The sequence below is a fragment of the Cololabis saira genome, chromosome 10, assembly GCF_033807715.1.
Source record: "Cololabis saira isolate AMF1-May2022 chromosome 10, fColSai1.1, whole genome shotgun sequence".
NCBI lineage: Eukaryota > Metazoa > Chordata > Actinopteri > Beloniformes > Belonidae > Cololabis > Cololabis saira.
The window spans coordinates 19,666,988-19,692,960 of NC_084596.1; the positions used below are offsets into that span (position 1 = coordinate 19,666,988).

The 25,973-nt window shown below is 40.5% G+C and overlaps 1 protein-coding gene across 8 annotated transcripts in view; it reads right to left on the minus strand.

Moving 5' to 3' along the window:
• The window catches only part of LOC133452556 (nuclear receptor coactivator 2-like), a 91,980-nt gene that overhangs the window by 32,366 nt on the left and 33,641 nt on the right, over positions 1–25,973 (minus strand). For 7 of the 8 annotated variants that reach the window (XM_061731951.1, XM_061731948.1, XM_061731950.1 and 4 more), the window contains 5 exons: positions 19,729–19,836; positions 12,971–13,143; positions 6,844–6,947; positions 4,178–4,355; positions 1,836–2,024 (listed from right to left, as the gene is read on the minus strand). In XM_061731951.1, the coding sequence (XP_061587935.1) occupies positions 1,836–2,024; positions 4,178–4,355; positions 6,844–6,947; positions 12,971–13,143; positions 19,729–19,817 (733 nt within the window). In that variant the 5' untranslated portion in view covers positions 19,818–19,836. Of the gene's footprint in view, positions 1–1,835; positions 2,025–4,177; positions 4,356–6,843; positions 6,948–10,413; positions 10,451–12,970; positions 13,144–19,728; positions 19,837–25,973 lie in introns of those variants that run through there. The other variant, XM_061731955.1, reaches the window with a different exon arrangement.

Genomic DNA, 25,973 nt, shown 5'->3' on the forward strand with positions numbered 1-25,973 from the left:
AACCATGCGGCAGATACAAGCAACTAAAATGAGTTTTATTTTGGAAGGTGCCTGGACCTTCCTGGACATGGACTGCAAAGTTGACTCATCCAGGAGGGAACTGGGGTGGAGGCAATGCTCCTCCACAATAAGAGCCAGCGGAGATGTTTGGAGAATCTGGTTCAGATGACTTCTGAATGCACCTCTGGGAAGTGTTTCTGAGTATCTGACCAAGAAGAAAGGTCCCAAGGCAGAACGAAGGGATCCTGGAGATATTTTATCTCTGGACTGGTCTAGGAAGTGCCTTGCCTTTTTCCTGGAGAAGATGAAGAAGGTGGCCAGGGACAAGGAGTTGTGGAACTCTCTGGGTAGTTTACTGAGATCATGACCTGGACCTGGGCAAGTGGAAGGTGATGGATGGATGGATGGATGGATGGATGGATGGATGGATGGATGGATGGATGGATGGATGGATGGATGGATGGATGGATGGATGGATGGATGGGTGGATGGATGGATGGATGGATGGATGGATGGATGGATGGATGGGTGGATGGATGGATGGATGGTTGGAGGGTTTGATGGATGGAGGGTTTGATGGATGGATGGATGGTTGGATGGTTGGATGGATGGATGGTTGGATGGTTGGATGGATGGAGGGTTTGATGGATGGGTGGATGGTTGGATGGATGGAGGGTTTGATGGATGGATGGATGGGTGGATGGGTGGATGGTTGGATGGTTGGATGGATGGATGGATGGATGGATGGATGGTTGGATGGATGGATGGATGGATGGAGGGTTGGATGGTTGGATGGATGGTTGGATGGATGACACCCCTGAATATCAGGGAACCACATCTCCTACTTTCAATCATTCAACATTGAACCATATATGTTAAAGTTTCTTTGACAGAGATGGTGATTAAAACACTAGTAAATCCTATATTACAGAATAGTAGAGTAGATCAGATGTATTGGAAAACGCCACATTGTGCACGAAGCAATCAACTGGAGCTTCATATCTCCTACCCAGATAATTTTCCAACAAAATAGCAGCTACATCTTTAATCTTTGCCCATTTCATGAGCCTACTGTCAAGGCCACCATTTGTTTTACCTCAGCACTGAAATCTAACAGGACGTCCGCGACTTCAGCTTTGACATCGATTTCAAAAGCAGTCAGAGACGTATCCAAACTCAAGTCAGCCTCAACCTGCAGCCCTCAGTCTGTCCACTAGATATCCTCCTCCTCTCTGACAACCAATATCTGGTTTTCAGATATCTAAAATTAGACTGGCAGACACATTCTTCTCCCTTGTGTGCTTGTGTGTGTGTGTGTGTGTGTGTGTGTGTGTGTGTGTGTGTGTGTGTGTGTGTGTGTGTGTGTGTGTGTGTGTGTGTGTGTGTGTGTGTGTGTGTGTGTGTGTGTGTGTGGTGGGATTAGATGGGAAGCTGACAAAGTGCCACACACTAATTAGCCTCTCCCAGTGGATGGGAGGGAAAGTAGAGAGAAGTGGTGATAGAAGGAGGACAGGACACATGAGACTCTCGGGGCAGGGACGGGAAGAGTGATGGGAAAGTGACAACGAAGTCAAGACACAGATGGAAAGTGGAAAGGGCACCCCAGGAAAAGACGAGTGGAGAAACATGGAAACGACAAAAGACGGCCAAACTCAAGAGAGGAGAGACAAGATAAAGACAAGGACTACAAATAAGAGGGACAGTTGGAAGGAAGGGGAAATACTGGAAAAGAAAGGCAGGATTTGCAAAATGTAAACATTTATAAATAAAGGATCAAAAATGGTGCAGGGGAATAAAAAGAAATATCTAAAAATATGTTATAAACAACCTCATACCTTCCCCCTCTTCCTTGATGGACTTGGGTTCAGAGACAGCAAAACACTGCATGGTCTCGTACTTCTGCTGCGCTGAATCCTGCGGGTCCGAGGCCGGCTGGGCCTCACCGTCGGCGTGAGGGTTCACCAGCATGCGGCAGTTGAAGGTGTGGCTGTTTCTGTTGGACGAATCGTTGCCGCGGCGATTGACTGGAACACAACGACAGAAGACAACACAGGCATGTTAATATTTGGGATATGAAGTACAGCGTATTCTTTTATTATACCAAGGTCTGTGTGAATACTCGATTCTGATTGGCTGGCAGGTGTACATTAAAAGTATTAATGGTCACCTATAAAACAAGTTCGGTCAATTTGCCTGATAGCTTTAATATCATTGCGCTGGATCAACTGCCAGGTGGTAACCACGGCAACGGAGATTCGGAGAAGAAGAGCCGGCTACCGCAGGATGGCGACATGAGTGATTTTGTAATTTCTTTTAATTTATTTGGTGAATTTAACAATTTCATTGGTTGATAATATTTGTAGCTTAAAGAAACGTTTGTTTATTTATTTGAATGATTGATAATATTTGTAGCTTAATGAAACGTTTATTTATTTGAATGATTGATAATATTTGTAGCTTAATGAAACGTTTGTTTATTTATTTGAATGATTGATAATATTTGTAGCTTAATGAAACGTTTATTTATTTGAATGATTGATAGCCTAATATTTGTAGCTTAATTAAACGTTTATTTTTTTTGAATGGTTGATCATAAATGTAGCTTAATAAAACGATTTAGGAAACTATCTGTGGACTTTGATTCTTTGAACAAATATATTTACTGTTTGTTATTGTAGCATAGCCGAGTGGAGCTGAGCAGACTAGAATATCTCCCGTTGCTAAGTCGTATCTCTGGTCCGTCCTAGTAACTGGAGAAGTGAACACTGTGTCCATTGCATAAGGACCTTATGGGGCGGTAGTGATTGTTCCAGGTATTAGTCAAACCCTCAGGTGTTACCAAGGAAACTGAGTTATGGCTTGTTAAAAAACTTACCAGGTTGCAACGGCTGCAGACAAGAGATTAAATAGTCCGCTCAGCCGCTCAGCTGTGGCTTGTTATAAAACTAATAATTTCAACGGAAAACACATTAAAGCATGAATAACTGGTTTATGTATGTTTTTTGGTAAGTGACCTTGGTATAAGCGGGATAATTATCCCTTACATAACACAGCATTACAATTAAATGGGTCTGAGGAACCTAAAAACAACAACACTCGGTTTTTGGTAATTTCTTTTTCAAGGGGAATGACAAGATAATGTAGATATGCGAGTAGTAGAAATATGAATGGCTAGATGAAAGTGTGCTCTCTTATTAATTGTCAGGTTTCTGCTGTACTTGATCGTACTTGATCGGCCCAAAACATTAACCTTACTCTTTTCGTAATGATCAGTTTGGTAAGAGGACCTATCTGATCAGGTTTGTTGTCGTTCACTTTCTCTTGAGTTATTCATTTATTATGCACTAAAACATCTGAATTTATAGGCAATGCTGGACAAAATGCAGTGAAACAAGCTCAAAATCATGAGACAACGACCACCATCTTTCAATGAAATTAGTTGGTTTCCTCATCCAGATCATGTGGTCAGTGGTCAGTGGTTTCAGTGGTCCTGAAATGAACTGTATACTGAATACGACAGTAGTGGATGTCGATTTACTTGTTTGCCTTCTCCCTCACATCAGATCCACATGACTTTTGTCATAAAATAATGTAACATAATTAGTAATTCAACTGAGAAAAAAAATGCTTTGGGAAGATAGGGATTGACACATCAATATTTCTTAAAAAATAGAGGTCACTCACTTGTGAATTCACACATCGTCACTCTCTTAAAATAACTCTTTGTCTTTGAGTTTTTCAAAAAACAAAAACAACTGAACCAAATATTTGTCTTGTTTTTTTCTTGTTGCGGAAGAACTTGAGAAAAATATGACTCAGACCATTATTTTAAGAAGTTGATGATTTGAATTCAATATAGTTAATTATAATTTTGTCACATTTTCCCCAATGAAAACAAAACCTAATATTTTGTTCCTTCTCGCTTCAGTGGATTCTCTTTTTATGTTTTTAAGATCTGATGACATTTTAGGCCATGTTTATCCAGAATTACAGAAAATCTGAAGGGTTCACAAACTTACAGTTATCATTGTAAGCTACTGAAAGCCAATCCAAGAATAAATACCCCTCCTACAACATATGTGACATGCTCAAAGAAAGGAAGAAAAAAAGAAGGGGATACAGCCAGCTGCAATCAAAGATATTCTGTGACAACCACTAAAATTCAGGATCTCCTCACCCAGGGTCTTTGGCAGGAGGTTCTTGATGAACTCGGCGTGATCGCCGACGTGCAGCACGCTGTAGACGCTGGTGTTCATGAGTTCCTCCTGCTGGTAGCGCAAATACTGGCTGACGTTCTCCGACACGAACACGATGTTGCCCTCCATGTTGACGACAAAGAAGAAGCCGTCCAGGGCCTGAGAGGGGGCGAAGGACGAAGGACGGAGAGGACACCGATGACAGGAAAACAAAAAGATGAGCAATGAGGAGGCAGAGAGGATGGGAAACAAATGTAGGTCTTGGACATTTTGTCCTTGTTTAATAGAAACAAGAAAAAGACATTTGTTTTGGATTGATTCAAAGAACTTTCTCTTATATGAGTAAAGTATACTGTGCTCTCCCTTGCAGCATGTCTGCTTGTTTCACGAGTACTGGGTGCGCATTTTTTTCATTCTTTTGTTTTTGACGAGTCAGCATTTTCCGTCTAAATCTACAGCCTGGGATTTGCCCTTTAGCCCGCCCATATCCACACAAGCCTTGCACTACCTGCTTATTATTCTGTCGCTGGTGTGGAATGGAATAGAAATAGTCTTGGCTACAACCGTGTTTATCTTTCAGACTCCAAGCAGACGCCTCTGCCAAAGTTGCTGCTGAACGCTATAAATAGTGTGTGTATGTGTTTGCCTGTGTGTGGTCAGGCTCCTCCTTTTCTTTTCTAATCTGGCTTTTCCCAAAGGTATTTATACCTCATTGGCTGTTGTGCTAAACGTCATCTCACACTCCTGCACGCACACACACACACACACACGCACACACACTCTCAGGCAGGCTTGGAGACAGCACTGCTGCTAGCCGGTCGGGGGGGGACTCTTATCTCTTTTCGTCACGTGGATTGCAGTGGTGGTTACAATCAGAAAGAAGTTCCAAATGAGTTTCAGGTGACAACGAGGCCTCAGCAGCCCTGCTGAGGACGGCCAGGGAGTGGCACATCCCATAATCATTCTCCAATTACAGAAAAGGACAGTGAACTGCTGATGAGGAAGAACCGAAAGTGAAAACGCCATAAACAGAAAACATTAACATATTTTATTCAATTTTGAAAATCTTAAAGAGAGAAATAAAATCTAGATTTTGAGTAAAGACTGGACATATTTTTTAAGTGGATTGTGGGAATCACATTCTGGATTTGAGTTTCCTGATAAAGTGACTTTAGTTACTGAAGATAAAACTAATTGAAGTAATTATAGATTCAGATTTTGGCTGAATTTTACAGAAACCTCACAACTTTTCTGGAAACAGGCTTATCTGTTTGGGCCCAATTTGAAAATACCACTGCTAAAGATCTGCTCGTTCAGTGACCTCAGCAAACATCCCGGATCCAACCAATCACCAGTCAGGATTGTATACTGAATCCAAGACTGAAAAGCTAAAACCTCCCTGGTGACATCAATAGACATGCAGTCCTTTATGGCCACGACAAAACCACATGTTGCTCAGACCAACTAACCCTTCATTAATATTTTGATTGCATTTCAAGTTGAAAATGATTTTACAACGTTGCATATAACACCCAGTTGGAAGAACATCTTGTTACTTAAATCTATTTCAAGCTTTCTCTGCATATTTTTATACTTGACACCGAATGGGTAATGATTCTAATCTACCTTGATGACTTTCCTGAATAAGTTAAATGAACAAAACAGTTTGAACAAACACGCCAAAGGCAATGGACGGCCCGGTACATGTCACTCCGGGTCTCATCACCTTTGGTTTCCCAGGAGACGGATAGAATAGTTGAAGTGGATATAAAAGGAAAAGACATTCAGGCTATTACTGAGTCTGGGGGTAAATGTACAGGGCATATCATCACTACTCCATCTCAAGAGACCATGCTGTTTTAACTGTGTCTTTACACTATGTTAAACAACAAGAGAATATAGAATATCATTAGAATTAATCTCAAGATTAACATTAAAAAATATTTGAAAAAGAAAAACATGCTATGTGAATAATAATAAGCGTATAGTGCAGAGCTCACTCTGAAGACAGAAAAAAGATCATGTCTCTTGTGGTAATACTATAATTTTCTGATTATAGTTCCAGGGTTACAGTATCTATGATTTAAAAAATAAAAATAAATAAAAAAATCAGTTGGCCCAATATTGACCCCTGAGGAACACCACTGGTTAAAGGGGCTGATTTGGATGAAAATCACTGATGCTTACAGAAAAAGTTTCATTAAGCTGATATGAACTTCAGTTAAGTTATGAATGTGTCTGGTCTTCACACAGCTTTGACAAATTTGACCCCAAAAACAGAAAATTTTCAGTCCTCCCAAGACCCCATTTTAGTTTGTAAATGCAACTCCTGTGATTTTAGTGTAGACAAACAAAACCAAAGGCCTTTGGGAATTGGAATTGTTTGGCTTAAGGTTTTTCTCCCACTAGGGGAGTTTTTACCTGCCATTGTTTATGTAATAACTGCTCGGGGGTCATGTTCTGGGTATGGGTCTCTGGAAAGCGTCTAGAGACAACTTTTGTTGTATTAGACGCTATATAAATAAATAAAATTTAATTGAATTATAAAAAACATATTTAGTGTAATACATTACTGTGGATGTGGACCGGTTTTTTTATAAGAATCATTACTTTAACTTTTATATTCATTTAAAAGTCAAAAACCTACCTCTAACATCATGGGCCCAAGAGCATCTTTATCAATGACACCCTGCCCTGTTGAAGAGACATCGGCCTTCTGCACCTCCTCTGCATCGGCCACGGGAGCCTTTTCTGTCGCATAACAATGAGAGCAATGACAACAAAGGGTTAGACATGTTTACAGTTTTTCACTATTGCTTAAACACATTTCACAATACTGCCCTCACTTTTCACAAAACTCTAAACACAAAACACTTTTCTAAAGCTACGTACACTAAACCTCACAGTTTCTTTTCAAAACCAACCCATCACACCAAAACAGTTGGTCATATGCTCAAAAACCAACCCATCACACCAAAACAGATGCTCATATGCTCAAAAACCAACCCATCACACCAAAACAGTTGCTCATATGCACAAAAACCAACCCACCACACCAAAACAGATGCTCATATGCTCAAAAGCAAACTCTGACACCAAAATACCACTCAAGGCCTGTGAAAATGTAAACACTACTGAGCATCATTAACCACATTACCAAAAAAATTTAAAACACAATGTTCACAGTGTGAGACTGTTCTTTTTACAGTTTCACAACTGCCAGGATGCATTTGAGCAACACTTATTTATTCTCAAATATGTTTTGGGCATTTACTATAGATTTGTGCATTTCATGGGAATAGTTACATAATGCAGAAAATGCAGTAATATCACAACTCAATGCAAAAATTAGTACTGTAAACTCCATAGAGGATCCATTACACACAATAGATACAGTACAGTAACAATTGAGAACACAATGTTCAGGGTGGTATTTCTTTGTATTACAGTACGTTTGAAAATTGACACAGTATGTTGTATGTTGACACCGAAATCATGGGGCGGCATCACGTTGGGCTGGGTGGGGCCACAAGACCTCATCAACGTCACAGGCAATATTGTCCATAGCCAAACAACGTGGGAAGAATGCCCTGGCATGCCGCACCCAGCCTTGGAACGCCTGCACAGCCACATCATCACAGGCCAGGTCCATAGCCCTGAGAAGGTTCTCTCTGGTGTAAGGTTGGCGGTCATAGACCTTTCACCGCCATGATGAGAAGAACTCCTCTATTGGGTTTAGGAACGGAGAGTAGGGTGGCAGACATACACTAATGAATTGCTGATTGATGTTACAGTTTTTCACAATTGTTTAAACACATTTCCTGATAGACTACCTCACTTTCTCAAAACTCTAAACACAAATTACAAAACTCACACACAAAATGCAAAATCCTACACTTCTCTTGCAAAAGCACACTCTACCCTCAAAACAGTGTTAACTCTTCACTAAATGGTATTTCCTTCTCAAATGCCAAACACATCTGACACGAACTCCTCTTCTCCTGTCTTGATCATCTATTTTTATTTTTGAGGCTTCAGCAAACTGCACTGACTTATATAGGTGTGGTCACATCATTTGCAATAGGTGTTTTCAATTATGAGTAGTTGTGTTTACTGATTGACACCAGGTATGTTCATTGTGTTCAAGTTTTGCTGATTGTGGGTATCATTTTGCATCACATGAGCTTCACAATGCATATTGGAGCAGAGTTATATGCAAAATGTGTTTTAGCACGGCAAAATGTGTTTAGAGTTTTGAGAAAAAGGGGATGGGTTTTGTGAAAAGTGTCTACAGGTGAATTGTGTTTGTGGTTGTGGCAAAAGGGGGGTAGTTTTACTAAATGTGTTTAGGCAACTGGTCATTTGGTTTAGAGTACTGGGTTTTGTGTTTTGGCAATAGAGAAAAACTGTAAAAGCCTCAACATTATTTATCTTTTTCACTACTTTCAAGTAAATCTAAGTAGAAAAGTGATCACAAAAAAACAAAACGTCCACATTCTAGACCTATTGCATCCATCTCACACCCTGGACATACTAAATAATTGCACCTGGAGAAAAACAACTAAAGCAAGCACTGAGGAACATGTAAACTCTGCATAGAAAGGCCTTTGCCAAGATTTGAATTTGGGACATTCAAACTGTGAGGCCAACAAAAAAATAAAATAAAATGGATGCAGTCTGTGCACCATCATGAATGCATGACTAATAGATGATGCAGTAAAAGAAGCATGTCATAAGTTAAGGCGTGGCGCTAAAGGATCAAATGAAGTAACTCACTGTGTATTTGCCCCAGAGTGTGTTTGTTTACTTGGAAAAACATCTTCTAAGACTGAAGCTTTTGCTATAGCCAAGGTAGAAAACACTGACAGTGTTGTTTTTGTGATGATCAATCCATTACGCAAACACACACACTCACACAAAGATGTTGTGTTTTCCTGAATAAGAGGGGCCTTTCACACATTTTTATTCTTTGCATGATCTTTTATCAAAACAGTGACTTTGTGCTAATATATGAAATCTACACCAAAGTCTCCCACCAGCAAGAGGATGAGAAAGTTTGAGCGCCTGGAATGTTATTGAAAGGAGGTATGACAACACTTATCTCCTGTATGTTCTACAATTCATATTAGAAACCACTTCCCCCCCCCTCCCTTCAACTCCATGGCTGTACCACTGGACTGTTAAGCCTCCCATGGCCCCATTAGGCCACATAGCTGACATTCCAGTTGTGGGACCAGAGCTGTGGAGTCATCAGCCCTCAGAATCCCGTCACAGCAGAGCCTCGAGTTGTTCTGCGGCGTAGGCTGGAGGGGATTTCTGCCACAATGTGTGCTTCTTTAAATCACAAGCAGGCATTTCACTCTATTTCACATGATCAGTTTGTGTGGTTTTATCACATTTTACAATCTATTGTGTAATGATAGTGACTATCTGTCAAGGTAAACAGCAAATAAACCAAAGGCTGGCACTCATGAATGGCTTATTAACAGTTTGGTGCTACATATTTGCGGTATTGACAAAGCAACATCATGTCAGCCTAAAATAACTTTACAAAATGATTGCAGTGAAGAGCAGAAAGCCAGTATCTTCACCAGCAGAGTTAGAGATGACCTACTGGATTTCGTTTTTCTAATATTCATAAATACATGTTTTGCATGTCTTTAACTATTAGCAAATGAGGTCACAAAGTGTTCCACATTTTGGAAGCTGAACGTGGACAATATTGGCATGCAGATACATTTTATGTCCAGTATGACGCAGTATGAGCGGTAGTCTGGCTCTTCTAGATTCAACTTTAATGTTCGTGGGACCGTGACAACAGATGTAGAAGAAACACACTACTTTCGTCAGATGTAGGGAGAGACGAGCAGCGACAAATCCTCCAACCCTGTCAGGGGAGCTCCAGCTTTGACAGGAACCATGCAAAGTCAGCATATCGGTCCTCACTATCCTCCTTAAAGGTGATTTTAATCATTGTGGTCTCCGAAGGTCTTTGATTCATTTTTTTATTTGTATATGTCTTTTCCAACCCTGTCTTCTAATACAAAATGCCTGGATCTTTGTTATGGATCTGTCCAAGAATCGTATAAATCATTTAAAGGAGGTCGGATCATAATGAACCTTCGGTTCTGTGCTACCAACTAAGAGCCATTATCATTGCAGTGCAGGAAACAAAGGCTCCTAAGACTCTTAATGATTTTACACCTGTTGCACTGACTTGTTTCCTTATGAAATCCTTTGAGAAGATTGTGAAGGATGCTGCTCTCCTGGACTGCGTCATAGATAAGCTGGACCCACTCCAGTGTGCCTGCAGGTCAGGCAGAGAGGTACATGATGCAACAGACACCATTTTAAACATGGTTTTAACCCACCCCGAGGGTTTCAAATCCTTTTTGTGGCCTGTTTTTATTTATTTATTGATATGCTTTTAATTGTATCCAACCCCCACCCCCAACCCCATGGTGGTTTATCAGATGCTCTTATCTACTCTATGGCTGCGTCCTCTCTCTTCTTTTATTTGTGCTGCACATCAACGCGTGAGAAAGTCCACATGATGGACACCACATTATTAAATTTGCTGATGACTCCGTCATTGTGTCCCCATTGAGTGGGGTGGACCTTGATCACAGGCCTGTAATATCAGATTTCATGCAAGTCTTCATTGTTGGACATAAATGTGTCCACGACGAAGGAGATGACGGTGGATTTCAGGAATAATCCTTTTTCTGTCTCTCTCTGTGAAAAACAATAACCTGTCTTTTGAAGCTGTGCATTGGTACAAATATCTTGGCACTACTATTATTCATAAGTTCAGTAGTTTGTATTTCCTTTTTTGTTGTCTGTATGATTAAAATGCCCCCCGGGGATAATAAGGGTACCTTTGACTCATGAACAAAAGACATCAAAAACTGGTGTGCAGTTTGTGATACACTATTATGTTATTATATGTTACTAACCAAGTTTCTCTGTTTGTCCTTGATATTAACCTGCTTTTTGGGTATCTATGGATTGATGGATGGATGGATGGATGGATGGATGGATGGATGGATGGATGGATGGATGGATGGATGGATGGATGGATGGATGGATGGATGGATGGATGGATGGAGGGTTGGATGGATGGATGGATGGATGGTGGGGCTGTCCAGGTTATATAATCGGAGCCAGCATTCATCACAAGTACGCTGAAGCATAAACTGAAGGGTCCAGTTGATTATAACAGAAAATTAACCACTTTTGATAAATGATCGTGATCAACAGAAAATAACATCATTCAATCTGCAAACACCTGCAGCTGCACAGAGAGTTTAAAGTGTTTCATCTAAGGCAATATGATCAAATTTAGTAACACGAGCAGGACAATATCTTTTCTGTTGCCCGTCTGCTTGTTAGTTATTCATTCAAAAACGTACCACATGACCAGTGAAGCATCTACGCATTACAGTGATGCTGAAATGAAGTTGTACAGCGGCGCTGCGTGCCACTGTACCGAAGGATTTCCCTCCAGCAAACACAAAGCTGATAAACTAAGACAAACTATGCAGCATTATACACATACCCCAACACAAACAAAAGCGTTTTCTACTCTGTAACCTGAAACTGTCACATGTGAGGTGTGGACCATAAAGCATAAACACATACCAGCCCAACAGAACCTGTTTGGCCGTGACATATATGCACGCAGGGCGCCGGTAGCGTCCGTTTCTGTGGGTTCTCCGAGACATTTTACATACATCGTGCAGCACGGGCCTTTTTGTTCCAAGTTTGAATCGACAGATTCATTTCAAAATTCATCTCTTGGGTTAAATGCTGTTCAGCAACAGCGGGTCAGTGATGCTGCAGCTGTGTGACTCGCGTTTGATCCCCATGTGCGAGCGTGTGCTTATTCAGCTGTTGTTTTCAGGCACAAACAGTGCAACGGCACACGGACACCAACTGACTGAACGCAGGAACAAAAAGAGAAGGAAGAGAGAGAGGGAAAGGGGCGGGGAGACGTCAAATAAAACAGGTTAACAGGTAAGGGGGGGAGGAAAGATAGATTGATTGGGAAGGTGGTTGAGGATGGTTAGGATAACAGAAAAGGTGGGGGGGGGATTAAGAAAACATAAAGGAGTAACGGGAGAATCAGAACCTTATCCAATGTTATCAAACATGTAAAGGAGTGATGGAAGGGGAAGATGAGTGGAGGAGGGCCAGAAAGACACGAGAGTAAAGGAACGGTGAGAAAAGAGAAGAGGGGAAGCAGTTGGGGAGATGGAGAGCCTGAGCTTTTCCCTGAGGACTTACATCATGCTGGCCAGTGTTGCATAACAGCTCTGCCACAGTCTGCCTCAGCACTGCTGTCAGTTCAGAGTCTGTGTTTACATTCACGCTCGTTTCCTCTTTATGTCTCACGTAGCCCAGTATGCTTCTGCACGGCCTTAAGTGAGGCTGTGCAGCCATGTTCAGGGTCACACGTATGACGGGATTTTACATTTCTGTGTCTTTAGTCCGTCTTCTGTGTTCAGGCTATGACTAGTTGATGCTTGATGTCATTCTCTTTCACTGAAAGTCACTCTTCTCAGATGAATCATGACCCGAGAGACAGAAGGTGAGCAGCAAAGCGTTAGTGCTATTTGGCTGCAGTGTCGTTACTGTGCATGTGCTTCCATGCAAGACGTGACAACAGCAAGTCGGAGGATCCGAAGCACAAACAAACATGTCAGCTGGCTGCAGAATCAAAAACAGTAATTGGGTGGGTGAGACTTGCACACGGTTATTATTGAGATCCTCACCCTGCTCCTTGATCTGCCGGATCTGCTTCACCGTCTCCTTGAGGATGGCGCATTTGTCGGGCTTGACGTTGAGGTCGTCCATGTCGTTGATGTTGGCAAAGATGAGCTCCGCCAGCTCCTCGATGTATTTGTTCTCCTGCTCTCTGTTCCGCCTCTCGGTGCTCCTTTTGGGGCTGGAGGTCAGGAAGGAAAGAAAAAAAATCAGGAAATCTACACAAATGACAAGTACTGAGAGGTTCTGCTGGCATGAGCTGGTGTTGCGTCAGGGGTAACTGCAAACATCAGTGTCACCTCTGCACCTAGGGTTGCCAACTCCCTGAAAAATAAAAAGGGACACCTCAACCCGATTGCCTTCACCCTTCCTCGCGTGGTACATTTTTTTAGCCCCTTTTTTTGTGAATCCAGAACCAAAGGAGACGATTCCTTTTTTCAAAGGACGGTTGTCAACCCTATCTGCACCAGCGCCAACATCCTTCTGACATTTCATTGTCATTAGGGTGGATGAGTCTGTGAGATGATGCCATTCATGAGCAGGTGGAAGTGTTTAAAAAAAGGCAGCTTTTCCCAATTTCCAATGACTTTAACCAAAACTTTTATAAACTGGCAGAAAGAAACAATACCTTTTACATGAATGATCCAGAAGATCATTTATCACTTTACTGACGGAGAGTCGCTGCTTAGCTTACAACTGGACAGTACGTACCTGCTGGTTCGAGTCCCAGCAGGAACCAGTTATTAAAGAAATTCTCAGTAAATGTGTCAGAGACCAACTTCTAATCTTTTGTTTGAGGGGATCAAAATTAACTGAGTCTTCTTTCTCTCCTGCGGGTCTAATTTTCAGAAAGTACATGTACGTATTTGTTGAGTATGGGATGTTAACAGTTAACAGGTTCATTCTGTTAAGTTTTTGTTGTTTTACAATGTTACTATGACACTTTAAGTCTTACTTAAAGGATGCTTACTTGGATGCCTACTCTTCCTACATAACTTATCTTCATTGCCTCTCTATAGCTGATTAGAACTCGTCCCATAACCTCACCGCTACGTCTACAGTACATTATTACAACAACAGCAACTCGCTGGCTGTTATTTTAACTGTAAAAAAGTAGCAGCACTGGAGCTTTTCCTTCACCTTAAACGATCTCTTCATCTCCTAACTTCCCTCCCTCACCTCGAAGACTCATAAGAAACCGTTTTACATAAATTATTACAAATTACAAGTATTCTGCAGGAAAAAAAACATTTCAAATGAAATATATTTGCTTTCATGCTCAAACAATAAAACAAAAATACAAATTTGAGATAACACAAAGTCACACTGGACTTGCTCTGATAGAAGGGCTCACATCACCCCAATCCTAAAAACTCTTCATTGGCTCCCTGTCCCTTTTTGTTTTAACTTTAAAATCTTGGTGCTCATGTTCCTCATGTATCTCATGACAAAAAACACAAACCTACAGTTAATACAATACAAAATACTTCACAGGACACACTACACAGGACAGAAAATGTTTAAAATGGGATTCTCATCTCAAATATGTACTAACTGCACCATAAAACAGCCAGACACTTCCACGCCATTTGGTACTGCACCCCTGTTCAGCAATTTTGGTCTGAGGTCACAAAGTGACTATCAAATGTCTTGGGCTGCCACATCTCTTTATCTCCATCCCTGTGCTTACTTGGCAACACATCAACAATAAATCTGACAAATTCAAACAAGAAATGAATCCTTTAACTATCGCCAAGAAAACTGTCCTCATGAACTGGAAATATAAGAAGAAAATAAACATAGCACAATGGGAAAACGTACTCATTGACCACATCTCCATGGATTATCACACCCAACACCCAGCAATAGAACCCGCCTCCCTCTGGTCGCCACTCACCAACTTTCTACACACCTGATTTGTCATCTGTTTTCATTTTTATTTATTTTGAATTTCCATTTCTGTTTCACATAAGAACCAATCGCTGTCTTTTGTTTTTGAGAACCAAACATCTCTGCTGTTGGTCTAGAAAGATCTCCTGGGTCTCTAGAAATAAACTTTCTATCTAGAAATAAACTTTACGTACTTACTTGCTTACGACTTCACAGTCTTAAAAGAGTAGTGCGTGAATTGGAGAAAACTTGCAGAAAATTATTTTTCTGAAGAAAAACCATATCCCCCTTTAGAGCTGAAATGAAAGACTGCTGTTGGTGGTCCTAGTTGATAGCAAAAAGAGATGATGGAAAAAAACCAGGCAAATAAAAGCTCTAATGAACAACAACAACAACAACAACCACTACATACAGCACTACGTCCTGATCCATTTAACTAAAACTAAGCCAAAATGTTAAAGCCCTGTGTGCACCACCACGTACATGTGTATTGTTACCATAGAGATGAGGACAGTAATGATCAGCCAGGTGCTGCTCATCAAATGCACCTAATTAACTTAGAATCAGCTAGATTGAACACCTGTACCAGAGCAGATGTTTAGGCAGTTTGCTGGTCTGGAGCGTTCCGATGTGTGTGAACACGATGCCAAGGAGGAAACATGTCAGAAACCATCTCAGAGAAGCTTTTATTGCTCTCCATAAATCCCAGCCATGAGTCCTGGAAGGGTATCAAGGTATTTCCAGACAACTCGGAGTCCATCATTCAACAGTGGGAAAGGAAATTCACAGGTAATAACACGCAAAACAGCTGCCAATCTGAACAGGAGTTGACCTGAGGTTCACCCGAGGTCGGTCCATGAGATGCTCTAAGACAGTGGTTCCCAACCGGGGGTCCGGGCCCCCCCTGGGGGGGCACCAGAGATCTCTGGGGGGGCGCGAAACTTTGTCTGCTTTGAAAATATGCAGTTTTAGAAATTATATTTGCGAATGAGTCATTCATAAGACATTGTTGGAATAATTTATGAATGTCTTGAATATTTTTTGTGTTTTTTTATACACTGATGACAGACACAGGAAATTATTTCATTCCTTATTATTATATCATTACTCAACTTTAATCTACTCCAACAGGTTTTTAAAGGAAAAATGTTAAAAATTTTGGTCTCATATTAAAAGAGACATTTTTCACAAATATTTTTATGTCCTTTTATGTTCTTTTGTGCGTATTTTATACATTGGTGACATTGGAGAAAAACAAAGTCATATGTATACAGAGTAAACCAAAGAGAAATGTATCAAAAAAACATAATTAATGTTCATTTTTTCAATTAAAGACTATTTAGACCCGGCTGGTCTTTGACACAAGTAGGGGGGGGAACAAGGAAAAAAGGTTGGGAACCACTGGTCTAAGACACTGAAACACCCACGACTTACATCTCAGGCCACGTTTACACATAGCCGGGTATTTACAAAAACAGATATTTCCCCCTCTATGTTTTGAAAGATACCATCATTTTCACGAACCCGCATAAATACGCTGTTAAGGTGCTATGAGAACGAGAAGCATAAAGTCATGCTAGCCAATCATAATCCTAGAAAAAAACCTCACCAAATGACACGAGTAACTACAGAGGCCAAACAAATTGTAAACACAGGTCACACACATGACGCTGGTGACGTTTCTGTCGCATAATGTGACGTTCTGAAGCCTAAATGTCTGTTTCCCTCTGTTTACAAGCAAACATGAAGACGGAGTTCTTGCAAATCTCCACTTTAGCCGGAGTTTTCAGAAAAATATCATTTTTTGGTGACTTTGAGCTTCGTTTTCGTGTAAACGAACGGCCAAAACACATGAAAGCATTTTTGCTACGTGTAAACGGGGCCTCAGACTGTACAGGCCTTGAATATTAAATATTAAAGGCCTCAACAGCACAATTAGTGACTTTATTATACACTTGTTTGGAGGGGTTGACAGGAACAACTCAGTGGAAAAATGCTCCATGAACGAACGATACCACAATCATCACTCACGTAGCTAAATGGTGGATTTCCGTTACCCGTTTTCACAAAAACAATGGAGTCAATTCTGAAATTGCGACATGGGTAAACGCTGTGGGGGTATGGAGGTATTATTGTGGTGTATAACTCCCTCGGATATCTTTAAAAGAAAGAGTGGTTTGGGCTTATAATACAGCCACTTTGAACTCGTTGAGTTGACCACAAACTCCTCTAAATACCAGAGCACTCTGGAGTTTGATGTCCAACAGCTAAAGTTGGCTGAAATTGGTTGATACAACAACACGATTCCAGACTTTCCATCTGATCTGCAACAGAATCACTAAGAAAGAAACAGATCTTTTGGGGCTTTTCCCCTTTTCCCCTTCCCACTCGGCTCAGCTCAGTTCGGTTCTGCTTTGTTTTCAGGGTTTTCCACTAGGTGATGGTACCAGTTACCTCCTTTTTTGCACCTACTTGGCCGGGGTTCTCACCGAGGTGAGTCGGCTGAAAATCAGTGTTGTGCATCAACGAGTTCAAATGACCGCGTTCATTGAACACGTTCATTTCTGTGAGAACGTTGAACTGAACGCAACATATTTGCAAATAAAAAACTTGAACGTGAACTTGTTCATTCTGCAGATCACGAACTGGAATTTGAACTGTTCAGATTATGTGAGTTTCAGCTTCACTGTTTAGGTCCAATTATCATGGAATAATCCTCCTTCTCATTTCACCAGCGGGCAGCGCACACATTTAAAATACTGGACGAGACGACGACTTCACACTACATTACCCACAATGCAGCGCACACACTAGCTTAAGAATGGGCACCAGCTCCATGGCAACGGCGGCCCAAGCCCGGTGCAGTCTTTACAATGACCAGTGAAGAGAGAGACGTTGCAGACTCAGATGATGCCTCCGCTTATCTTTATCTGCGGGAATTTTACACATTGTCTCCCAAAGAGTCTGATGGTAAAAATCTAATCTTTCTGTGCCAATTATGTCCACCTGCGCTGAGAAAACAAGTCAGAGCGTCTGCCTCGTCAACTTCACATCTGAAATGTCATGTGGAGTTAAAGCATCAGTCCAGTGTGAGAAAATATCTGCAAGTCATCAGGAAAGACCAAAAAGACCCAACAGCATCAAACGACCCCAGTCTCACTGCTGCACCTTCAGGGGTCTGATTTCCCAGCAACAGGTAGACACATTGATAACGGACTACATTGAACTAGTTCAAAGTGAAAATGGTGAACTATGAACGTGAACTATTCATTTTTAAACTATGTGAACTGAACTTTGAACTACTGTAGTTCATGAGAAGTATAAACTTGCACAACACTGCTGAAAATGCAACGTCACCAGGCTGCAGGCCACTGATTGGCCAGAGAGTAATGTCTCCTTCACATCCGCCATATTTAAAACCCGCCATCAGAGGCCGGGATATTTACTTCACAACTAAAGTTCAGTGCAGCGAAAAATGGCAAGCAAACGTACTCCGTGGTGCAACGAGGGGGTCCACAGGTGTTTGTGCCTCGTGGCCATCATCCGCATCCAGACAGCGCCTGAGGGGGCAACGTGTTTCGCCACTAAAGCCCCACCCTCATGGAGGTGGTACTGAACTAACAGAAATCAACTGAGGCATCGAAGCGAGTTGGCAAAACTGTGTGATGGAAAAGGGTCAATAGTGTCTCCATATCTCCAACCGAACTGAAACATAAGGAATCATGAACTATTCCCATAAGTTCCTCCGTAATGATGTGAGAGAGGGACATCAAACAGAAGAGTACTTGCTGCTGAAAGTGCTGAATCATAAACGTACTTTCTGATACACTGCTCCTCAATTTAATCGGAATAATGTATTTTATTATTATGTCCTGACACATGAAGACTAAAAATTTAACAAGGTTTATCTTTCTTATTTACTTGAGTACATTTAGCAGAGGGGAATGTTATCAAAAACCATCTAAGATTTTTAGATTTGGGGTTTTCAAAACATTGAAGTAACATTTCCCAACTTCTGCAAACCAATATTTGCAAAAAGATTTGGATAATAATTAGTAATCAGTGAGTACAACAGTTTTTGTTTATAGTGTTCATAGTGAGGAGTAGGGCTGGGGATGGATTCAAATGTCAAGAATTAATTCGATTCCGATTCTTAAGATTCAGAATCGATTATCAAGATTTGATTCGATCCGATTCTAATCCGATATTGATTTTGGTTAGTGTTATTAAAAATGTTTTTTGAGCTGTTGCATGAATTATATGACTGTGTAGTTATGCAACATATTAATACTGGTATTATATTGAGATTCAACAGCAAGTATTGGCAGCTAATGATGCTGTAAGGACCAATCAGCTCCCAGAATGCTGATAGAACTGCTTTCAGAAACATCATGTGGGGCAGAATTACCAAACAGATCCAGGGCAGCAAACAAAGACGTATGAAATCGGTTTTATTTTTTCCCACATTCCGTTTTAATTTTTTCCATTTTCGGTCTATTTCGGTTTTTCATTTTTGAGAATTTAGCTTTTAGCATTTCATGCAAATGTAACCCCAAGACAGTATATAAAGTAACAAAAAATAGACAATTTATGCAATTATAACTGAAAACTTTAATGTTTTCATACCTTTAAACGTATTTAAAGGCAAAAACATGGCACCAGTTATTCTTGTGTCCAACAAAACATAACTTAAAAAAAAATACCAAAAGTTGTAATGATGAAAAAATAAAATGGATCTTTAGACATACAAATCGATTTTTACGAATTAATATGAGAATCGATTTAGAAACGGAAAATCGTTTTTTTTTTCAACACAGGCCTAGTCAGGATGCGTCATTTCGTTTAGGTTTCAGAAATGCAGGATGAAGCTTCTCACCTGGGCCCCAGGAGGTCGGCCTGGCAGTCCTTCCTCTTCAGAGACTCCCCTCTCGGGGGCTCGGGGGTGTCCCCTCCACCACTACTCATCTTCAGCAGTTATCAGCACCTAGAATACAGGTAAGAATCAGAAAAGAGAGCATAAAATCAGAAACGGCAACATATCATGATATGAACACAACCGGTCATGGGATTCAAAGCACTTTTAAAAAGCAGTGACTTCATGTTACAGCACAAAAATTAAACATTTAAGCTCAATTCCACAAAAACTGGCAGAGCGAGTGCTCATGTCGAACGCATGATTGAAAGGCAGGAATTAATGCACCGATGGTGTGCACGACCTGCATGGTGCATTATGGGACAGGGAGTGCCTTAATGAAATAATGTACTCCCATAATGAACCTGCGGGTAATATGTGGGAGGCCCAGAGGGAATACTGTGGCCGCCAATAAGCCCTACAGTTAGAGAGAGCTAATAACTGTAGGCATTCACCGAACAACAGTCTTCAAAAGTAGCGATGAAGCTGAAAGTGTCCTGCAAAAATCAAAACAATAAAAGTAGCGGTAGGTAGGAATCGAGCTCTCATTGGCAGAGGAAGATGCACCATATGGTCACCTCATATGCTATACTTCTACCATATGGTGCAGTAAAAGGCACAAAAGTCAGACTAATGAGAAGACTGCAGAGGCTGTACCGTTGCCAAAACCAGAGACTGTTACGACCAAGGATGAGCTGCTGCTAACGGAGACACTGACAACAGGAAATTAGGGCGCACTCACACTAGTTATGTCGTATCGTGCCGTGGCCATGTATGAGTAACCGATCCGCTGGCCCAAACTCACACTGCACCAACTGAGCATGGTTGCCAGCGGAGACATCCGCATAGCACTTCTTTTTGGCCTATTTTGAATTGTTATACAGCTTATGTACATGTCAGGCACATGTGTACATGTCCTCGTCCATGTCTTTTCAGTGCCAGGAATCAGAAATCATGCCTCGTTTAAGCGTGAAACGGAAGACTCACAACAACCCTGATTTTAGTATTTGACCTGGTCTTTGTACATTTTGACCGTATAGAAACGTAATTCTCGTCAGTTGTGTGAAATAAAACCAGAAACAGGCATTGTGGCATAGAATTGTCAAATTGGTTTAATTCACCGTACGAATTGTTCCAGATTACTTTTACAATACTGTATTTGACCCGGTCTTTGTACGTTTTGACTGTATAGAAACGCAATTCTTGCCATTGTAAGAATGAGATGTACCTGCTGTACTCTACTGCCCTTACTTTTTAACAACTTGTGCTTTTTATTATTTTACCTCTTTTCTTATCATTTTATTTCATTTTATTTGTTATTTACTGTTTAATTGTGTCTTGCTGTTTTAATGTTGATGTAAAGCACTTTGAATTACCTTGTGGTGAATTGTGCTATACAAATAAACTTGCCTTGCCTTTAGAGTTCAGTCGTGCTTGCGCATGGTGCACCCTTGCATGTCTGACACCCTTTGGCCCAGAGGTCCAGGCAAAGCAAAAGCCGAGTTTCTATCAGGCCAAAGCGGCGGTGACCTTCTCATTTCCCTCTACCCGTTCTATCACCGGTCTAATCTGCAGTTGGGTGCAACAAGGATGCAACATCCATCTACTTCTCAGAGGTATTTACAATATTCCTTTTACTGTACCAAGCTACAAAACACTAGTGGCAACACTCTTTTTTGCTTTCAGACATGTTTAAAGAAACATTTTAAAGATGCTGCTTTTGTTAAAGATTATTCTTCAGATGTCTACCAAATGACACATGAATGAAGCAAAAAAAAAAAAAGGTTTGATTGGGACAGTAGCCCTTTAAGGAACCTCAACAGATCGCCACATCACCTGACTGTTACATAACGGCCAGTCAGTGGGACTGATACTGAGCAGATGAAGGCAGGAGAGAAGGATAAGTGAAAGGGAAAACAACTGGAAGGCAGGGGGGGAGAGAGGGAGGAGATTATATACAAAGTAACATGTTAAGAAAGAGATAAGGGCTAGAGAGGACGGAGGAAGACAAAAGTAAAAGAAGCTTTGAGGGGAAACACAATAAGGAAATTAACAGTTGGGTGAACTGTCAGTTTATTGACGTTTATGGGACACGCGTCACATGGTCTTTAAATTGACAAGTGGAAATGCTGTAATATAATACATGGGGGGATGGAGAGGGTGACAGCAGGAAGAAAATGGGAGGCGGGGCGTTTGTTGCTCTGAATTATTGGGCTCGAGGGCAGAGGGAAATATGGCCTAATTACACGAGAGGAGGGGAGAGGAGACATGGCTGATAATGCAATGACAAAAAAGAGAGGGCAAAAATGCCTCCATAGATGTACAGCATGTCATGAGAATCACTAAATTGCTATAGATGCATGTTTTATATCAATTTAAAATGTCTTTATTTGCAGACAACGAGCTCATGTTTATTATCCATACTATCCATAATGAGCATGGAGCTAAAACAAAGTCAAAACATATCACAATTTAAAAAAAGATACAAAGAAACATTCTATTCAAAATACAGATGCGAATAAACATGTAGATATGTACATGTATTAATATATGTAGATATAGATGTATATTATGGATATAGATATGTTATATGTAGGTATGTATATGGATATATTGAGTTGTATTATACGTACAGTATTTGTGTATCTATATCTCTATTAATATTGATTTATAGTTATATGTAGATATGTCGATATATAGATTTATAGTAATTTTTATGTATATAATTGGAGGTAAATATATGAACCAGTATATATAGCATATCTACTCTTATATAATTATTCAAGTATATTGTTATACCATTGCTGTCTATTGTTCTCTATTATATTGTAGTATTATAGTATAGTAATGATAATGTAATACTATGCATTATAATTACTTCTATTGTCACATACATACATAGTAGCACAACTAAATGCTGGGCATTGGATTTGTTTTCTTTTGTTTTCTTTGATTTGTTTTGATTTTGACTATATTCATATACATATAATTGATTATTATATCACTGTATTGAACAGTTATTAAAGTAGGTATGGGTGTTTTATAAGTAAGCTTATTGAAACTCGTCTTGTTATCAGAATCAGAATCGTCTTTATTGGCCAGGTTCGAACATTGTTCAACAAGGAATTTGACTCCGGTTATTTTGCTCTTTAGATTTAAAGAATATCAAACAGTAAATAAACAAATGTGGCACTTATTGACATATATACAATTAAGTGAGTGTTATGTGTAAGAATGTATGTAAGATTCAGGGGTAGGACTCGATAAGTGGCTACTTCATTCCTACTCCGTTTCGAGCATGTTGGTGGATCTGTGAGGTCTGTACACACACACACACACACATATATATTTGTATTCTGTTTTTTTTACTTGTATTTTTTTTTAACATACATGTTCAAAATAAAATCTTCAAACAAATCAAATCAAATTAATGCTGCAGCTCCCCCCTTGTGTCACAAAATGTGTCGCTCTCTGCTCTGAGAAGTCAACACGAACAACACGATCTGCTACAAGGGGTGAGTGTCGTGGACCCCAACACAAAACTGCATTTGGGAAATCATCATTCTCCTGTATTGAAATGACTCAATGGAATACTCTGCCAACCGACATTATTTCATGTACAAGTCCCCACATCTTCTCACATCTTGCCGGGCGTTGGTTACTGTCAAGACAAGTGTGTGTACATTTATGAAGTGTGTTGTGTGTGTGTGTGTGTGTGTGTGTGTGTGTGTGTGTGTGTGTGTGTGTGTGTGTGTGTGTGTGTGTGTGTGTGTGTGTGTTTTGGGGGGGCAGCCTAGCTTTAAATCTTAGGTGCCAACATCTGACAGATCCCATGCTCTGTTGAATCTGCTTCCATGTTTCTATTTATCTATTTTATCTATTGTCTCTTTGCTTTGTTCTGCTCTTTTACTTATTTTTTCTTTTTCTATACTATTTTTTTTGTACTATTCCATTAACCTGCCCAGGGACTACAGGTGGAAAATAGGAAGCTGCTACAACCTGGCACAATGCATATTCTCTTGTACAAGATTAATGTCTTGAAATAAATACATTACAATTACAATTACAATTTTGGTGGCCGAAAGGATTCAACTTTCCTACTCATGAATTCCTTGAATAACATGCTTCAGTTTGATTTTATCTGACAGTTAAACTAATTTAAGTAGCAACATTTTGATGGCAGTAGCATCATCATTCAACGACTCGTTGTTGTTGTCCGGTTCAAGGTCCGACTGACGTGGCCAAAGTCCTACTTGTCCACGTTAGGCGTTGATGCAAGTCTCCCTGGAAGTTTCAATCGGTCTCAAAGAGGGACAGACATACACACACAAAATCCCACTCATAACCTGTATCACTTAGATAAATCGATGTCCAAGGCACACACACACATGCACACAAAAGGCATACATGGCGCGCAAACATGTGCACAATGAATTAACACTAATGCAGGCTGCAACTAAAGCCTTTACCAGGTTCTGCCCAATACTAATGCAATCAGAGGAGCTGAGAGCTTTGCAAACTGAAGCCATTTAAAAACAATTTGAGCTGGAGAGCAGGGACAGGGCCAGAGGGTCAATGCAGCCATTAAGAAATTAAAGCTAAGGATTGATCACTGCCTGCTTAAGTGGACTACGTCTCCAATGGAAACCGCAGCTTCTCGGTTTCTTTGTTTTGAACACAAGCGCCACAGAGACCGGCTTTCACAGGTGTGATTTCATCATTTACCTTTTAAATGAGCTTTATGCTGACATAAAAGGAGAAGACACACTCCTGATAAAATAAATAATTGAAAAACCCTACAAATGTTAAAGAGTCGTCAGTATTGCCCTTAACTGTGGCCAATATCCATCACCCACATGGGCTCAGACGTGTTACTTATTTCTGTGCAAACTGGCTTTCTGGTCTGTTGAGCATTCAAAGAACATCCCTGCTGTTTCTACTTCGTGGTCTGTTACAGAGGACAAAGAGCAGGTAGGTGTCAGATTACGCCCAGGTGGAGGTCAGGTGGGGAGAAACAGATACAAACGGTGGCGAGCAGCGGATGATTTTAGCTTCAGTCATAAAAGCGCAGCAAGTTCGGTTTAGTTTCCTCATCGGGGACGGATCCTGACTCGACAGCTCGGCAAAAAGTGGCTGGGAAGATGTTGCAATCACCAAATGCATGAGAGCCCTACCCTCGTGCAGTGGTGGTTGTCATGGAAGTAAGACACGCTATGGGCTGTTATTTAAGCAGTGAGTTATCCTCAGGCCCCTGCTTGCTGACTAATTGAGGTTTGGAGCATGTGACACAGAAAAATGGACCATGCAGCACTGCAGCTGGTAACGCCACTAGCGCAGAATTGAAGATGATGTGGAGTTTTTTTTTTTGTTTTTTTTTTAAGGGTGTGGGTGCTGGGATTGTGTAAAAACCTTTTAGCTTAATAACACCTTAGCTGTGTAGGTGTCAGAGCTTTTATCGGCACCAGATTAATTGAGTACAAAAGTTTAGGCACAATACAGCCAGCGGCTGTTTTATCCAGGCTCATCATTTAGGTGTCCGCTTTTAATTTAGCACTCATGTGGAGATCGTCGTCATTTGCTTATAAAAGATGTCACATAACGTGAGATGTACTACCAAGTCTTCAGCAATCCTGGTTGTTCCCATTCTGAAGATGTTTCAGATGTTATTGTGTCGTATTATTCCCTCCGTGACACATGGAGACATTAAAATAGAGATCACTTAAACAAGCAGCTTGCTGAGACTGATTGTCTGACCTGCTGGAAATTGAAACATAGTTGGTTATGACTGTTGTTGAATGTATTTTTTTCTTTCTTTTTTTCTGTATTAGATCAGTTGTGAAGTTCTAGACTACAAATGAAATGAAATGGTGGACTGCTTTTCACACTTTTTGACGATCTCAAATTAACTCTTAACTGTGCAGTGTTTTCGTTTTGTCTTGTGTTATGTTCTCATTTCGCTGTATTCATTTTGTGGAATGTCTCTGCTTTTTTTGCAGAGTATTTTTAATTTGATATTCTCTTTATCTAGTGGAAATGTATTTGGTTTGCTTTTATTATGTTATGTTTAGTACTGTATTATTTTGAATAATTGGCGGACCCCAGGAAGAATAGCTGCAGTCATGCTGTAGCTAATGGGGATCCTAATTAAACAATTAAACAATTAAACATGGGAGTATCATCCCAAGGTCAAGAGGTCAAGCCAGGTAAAG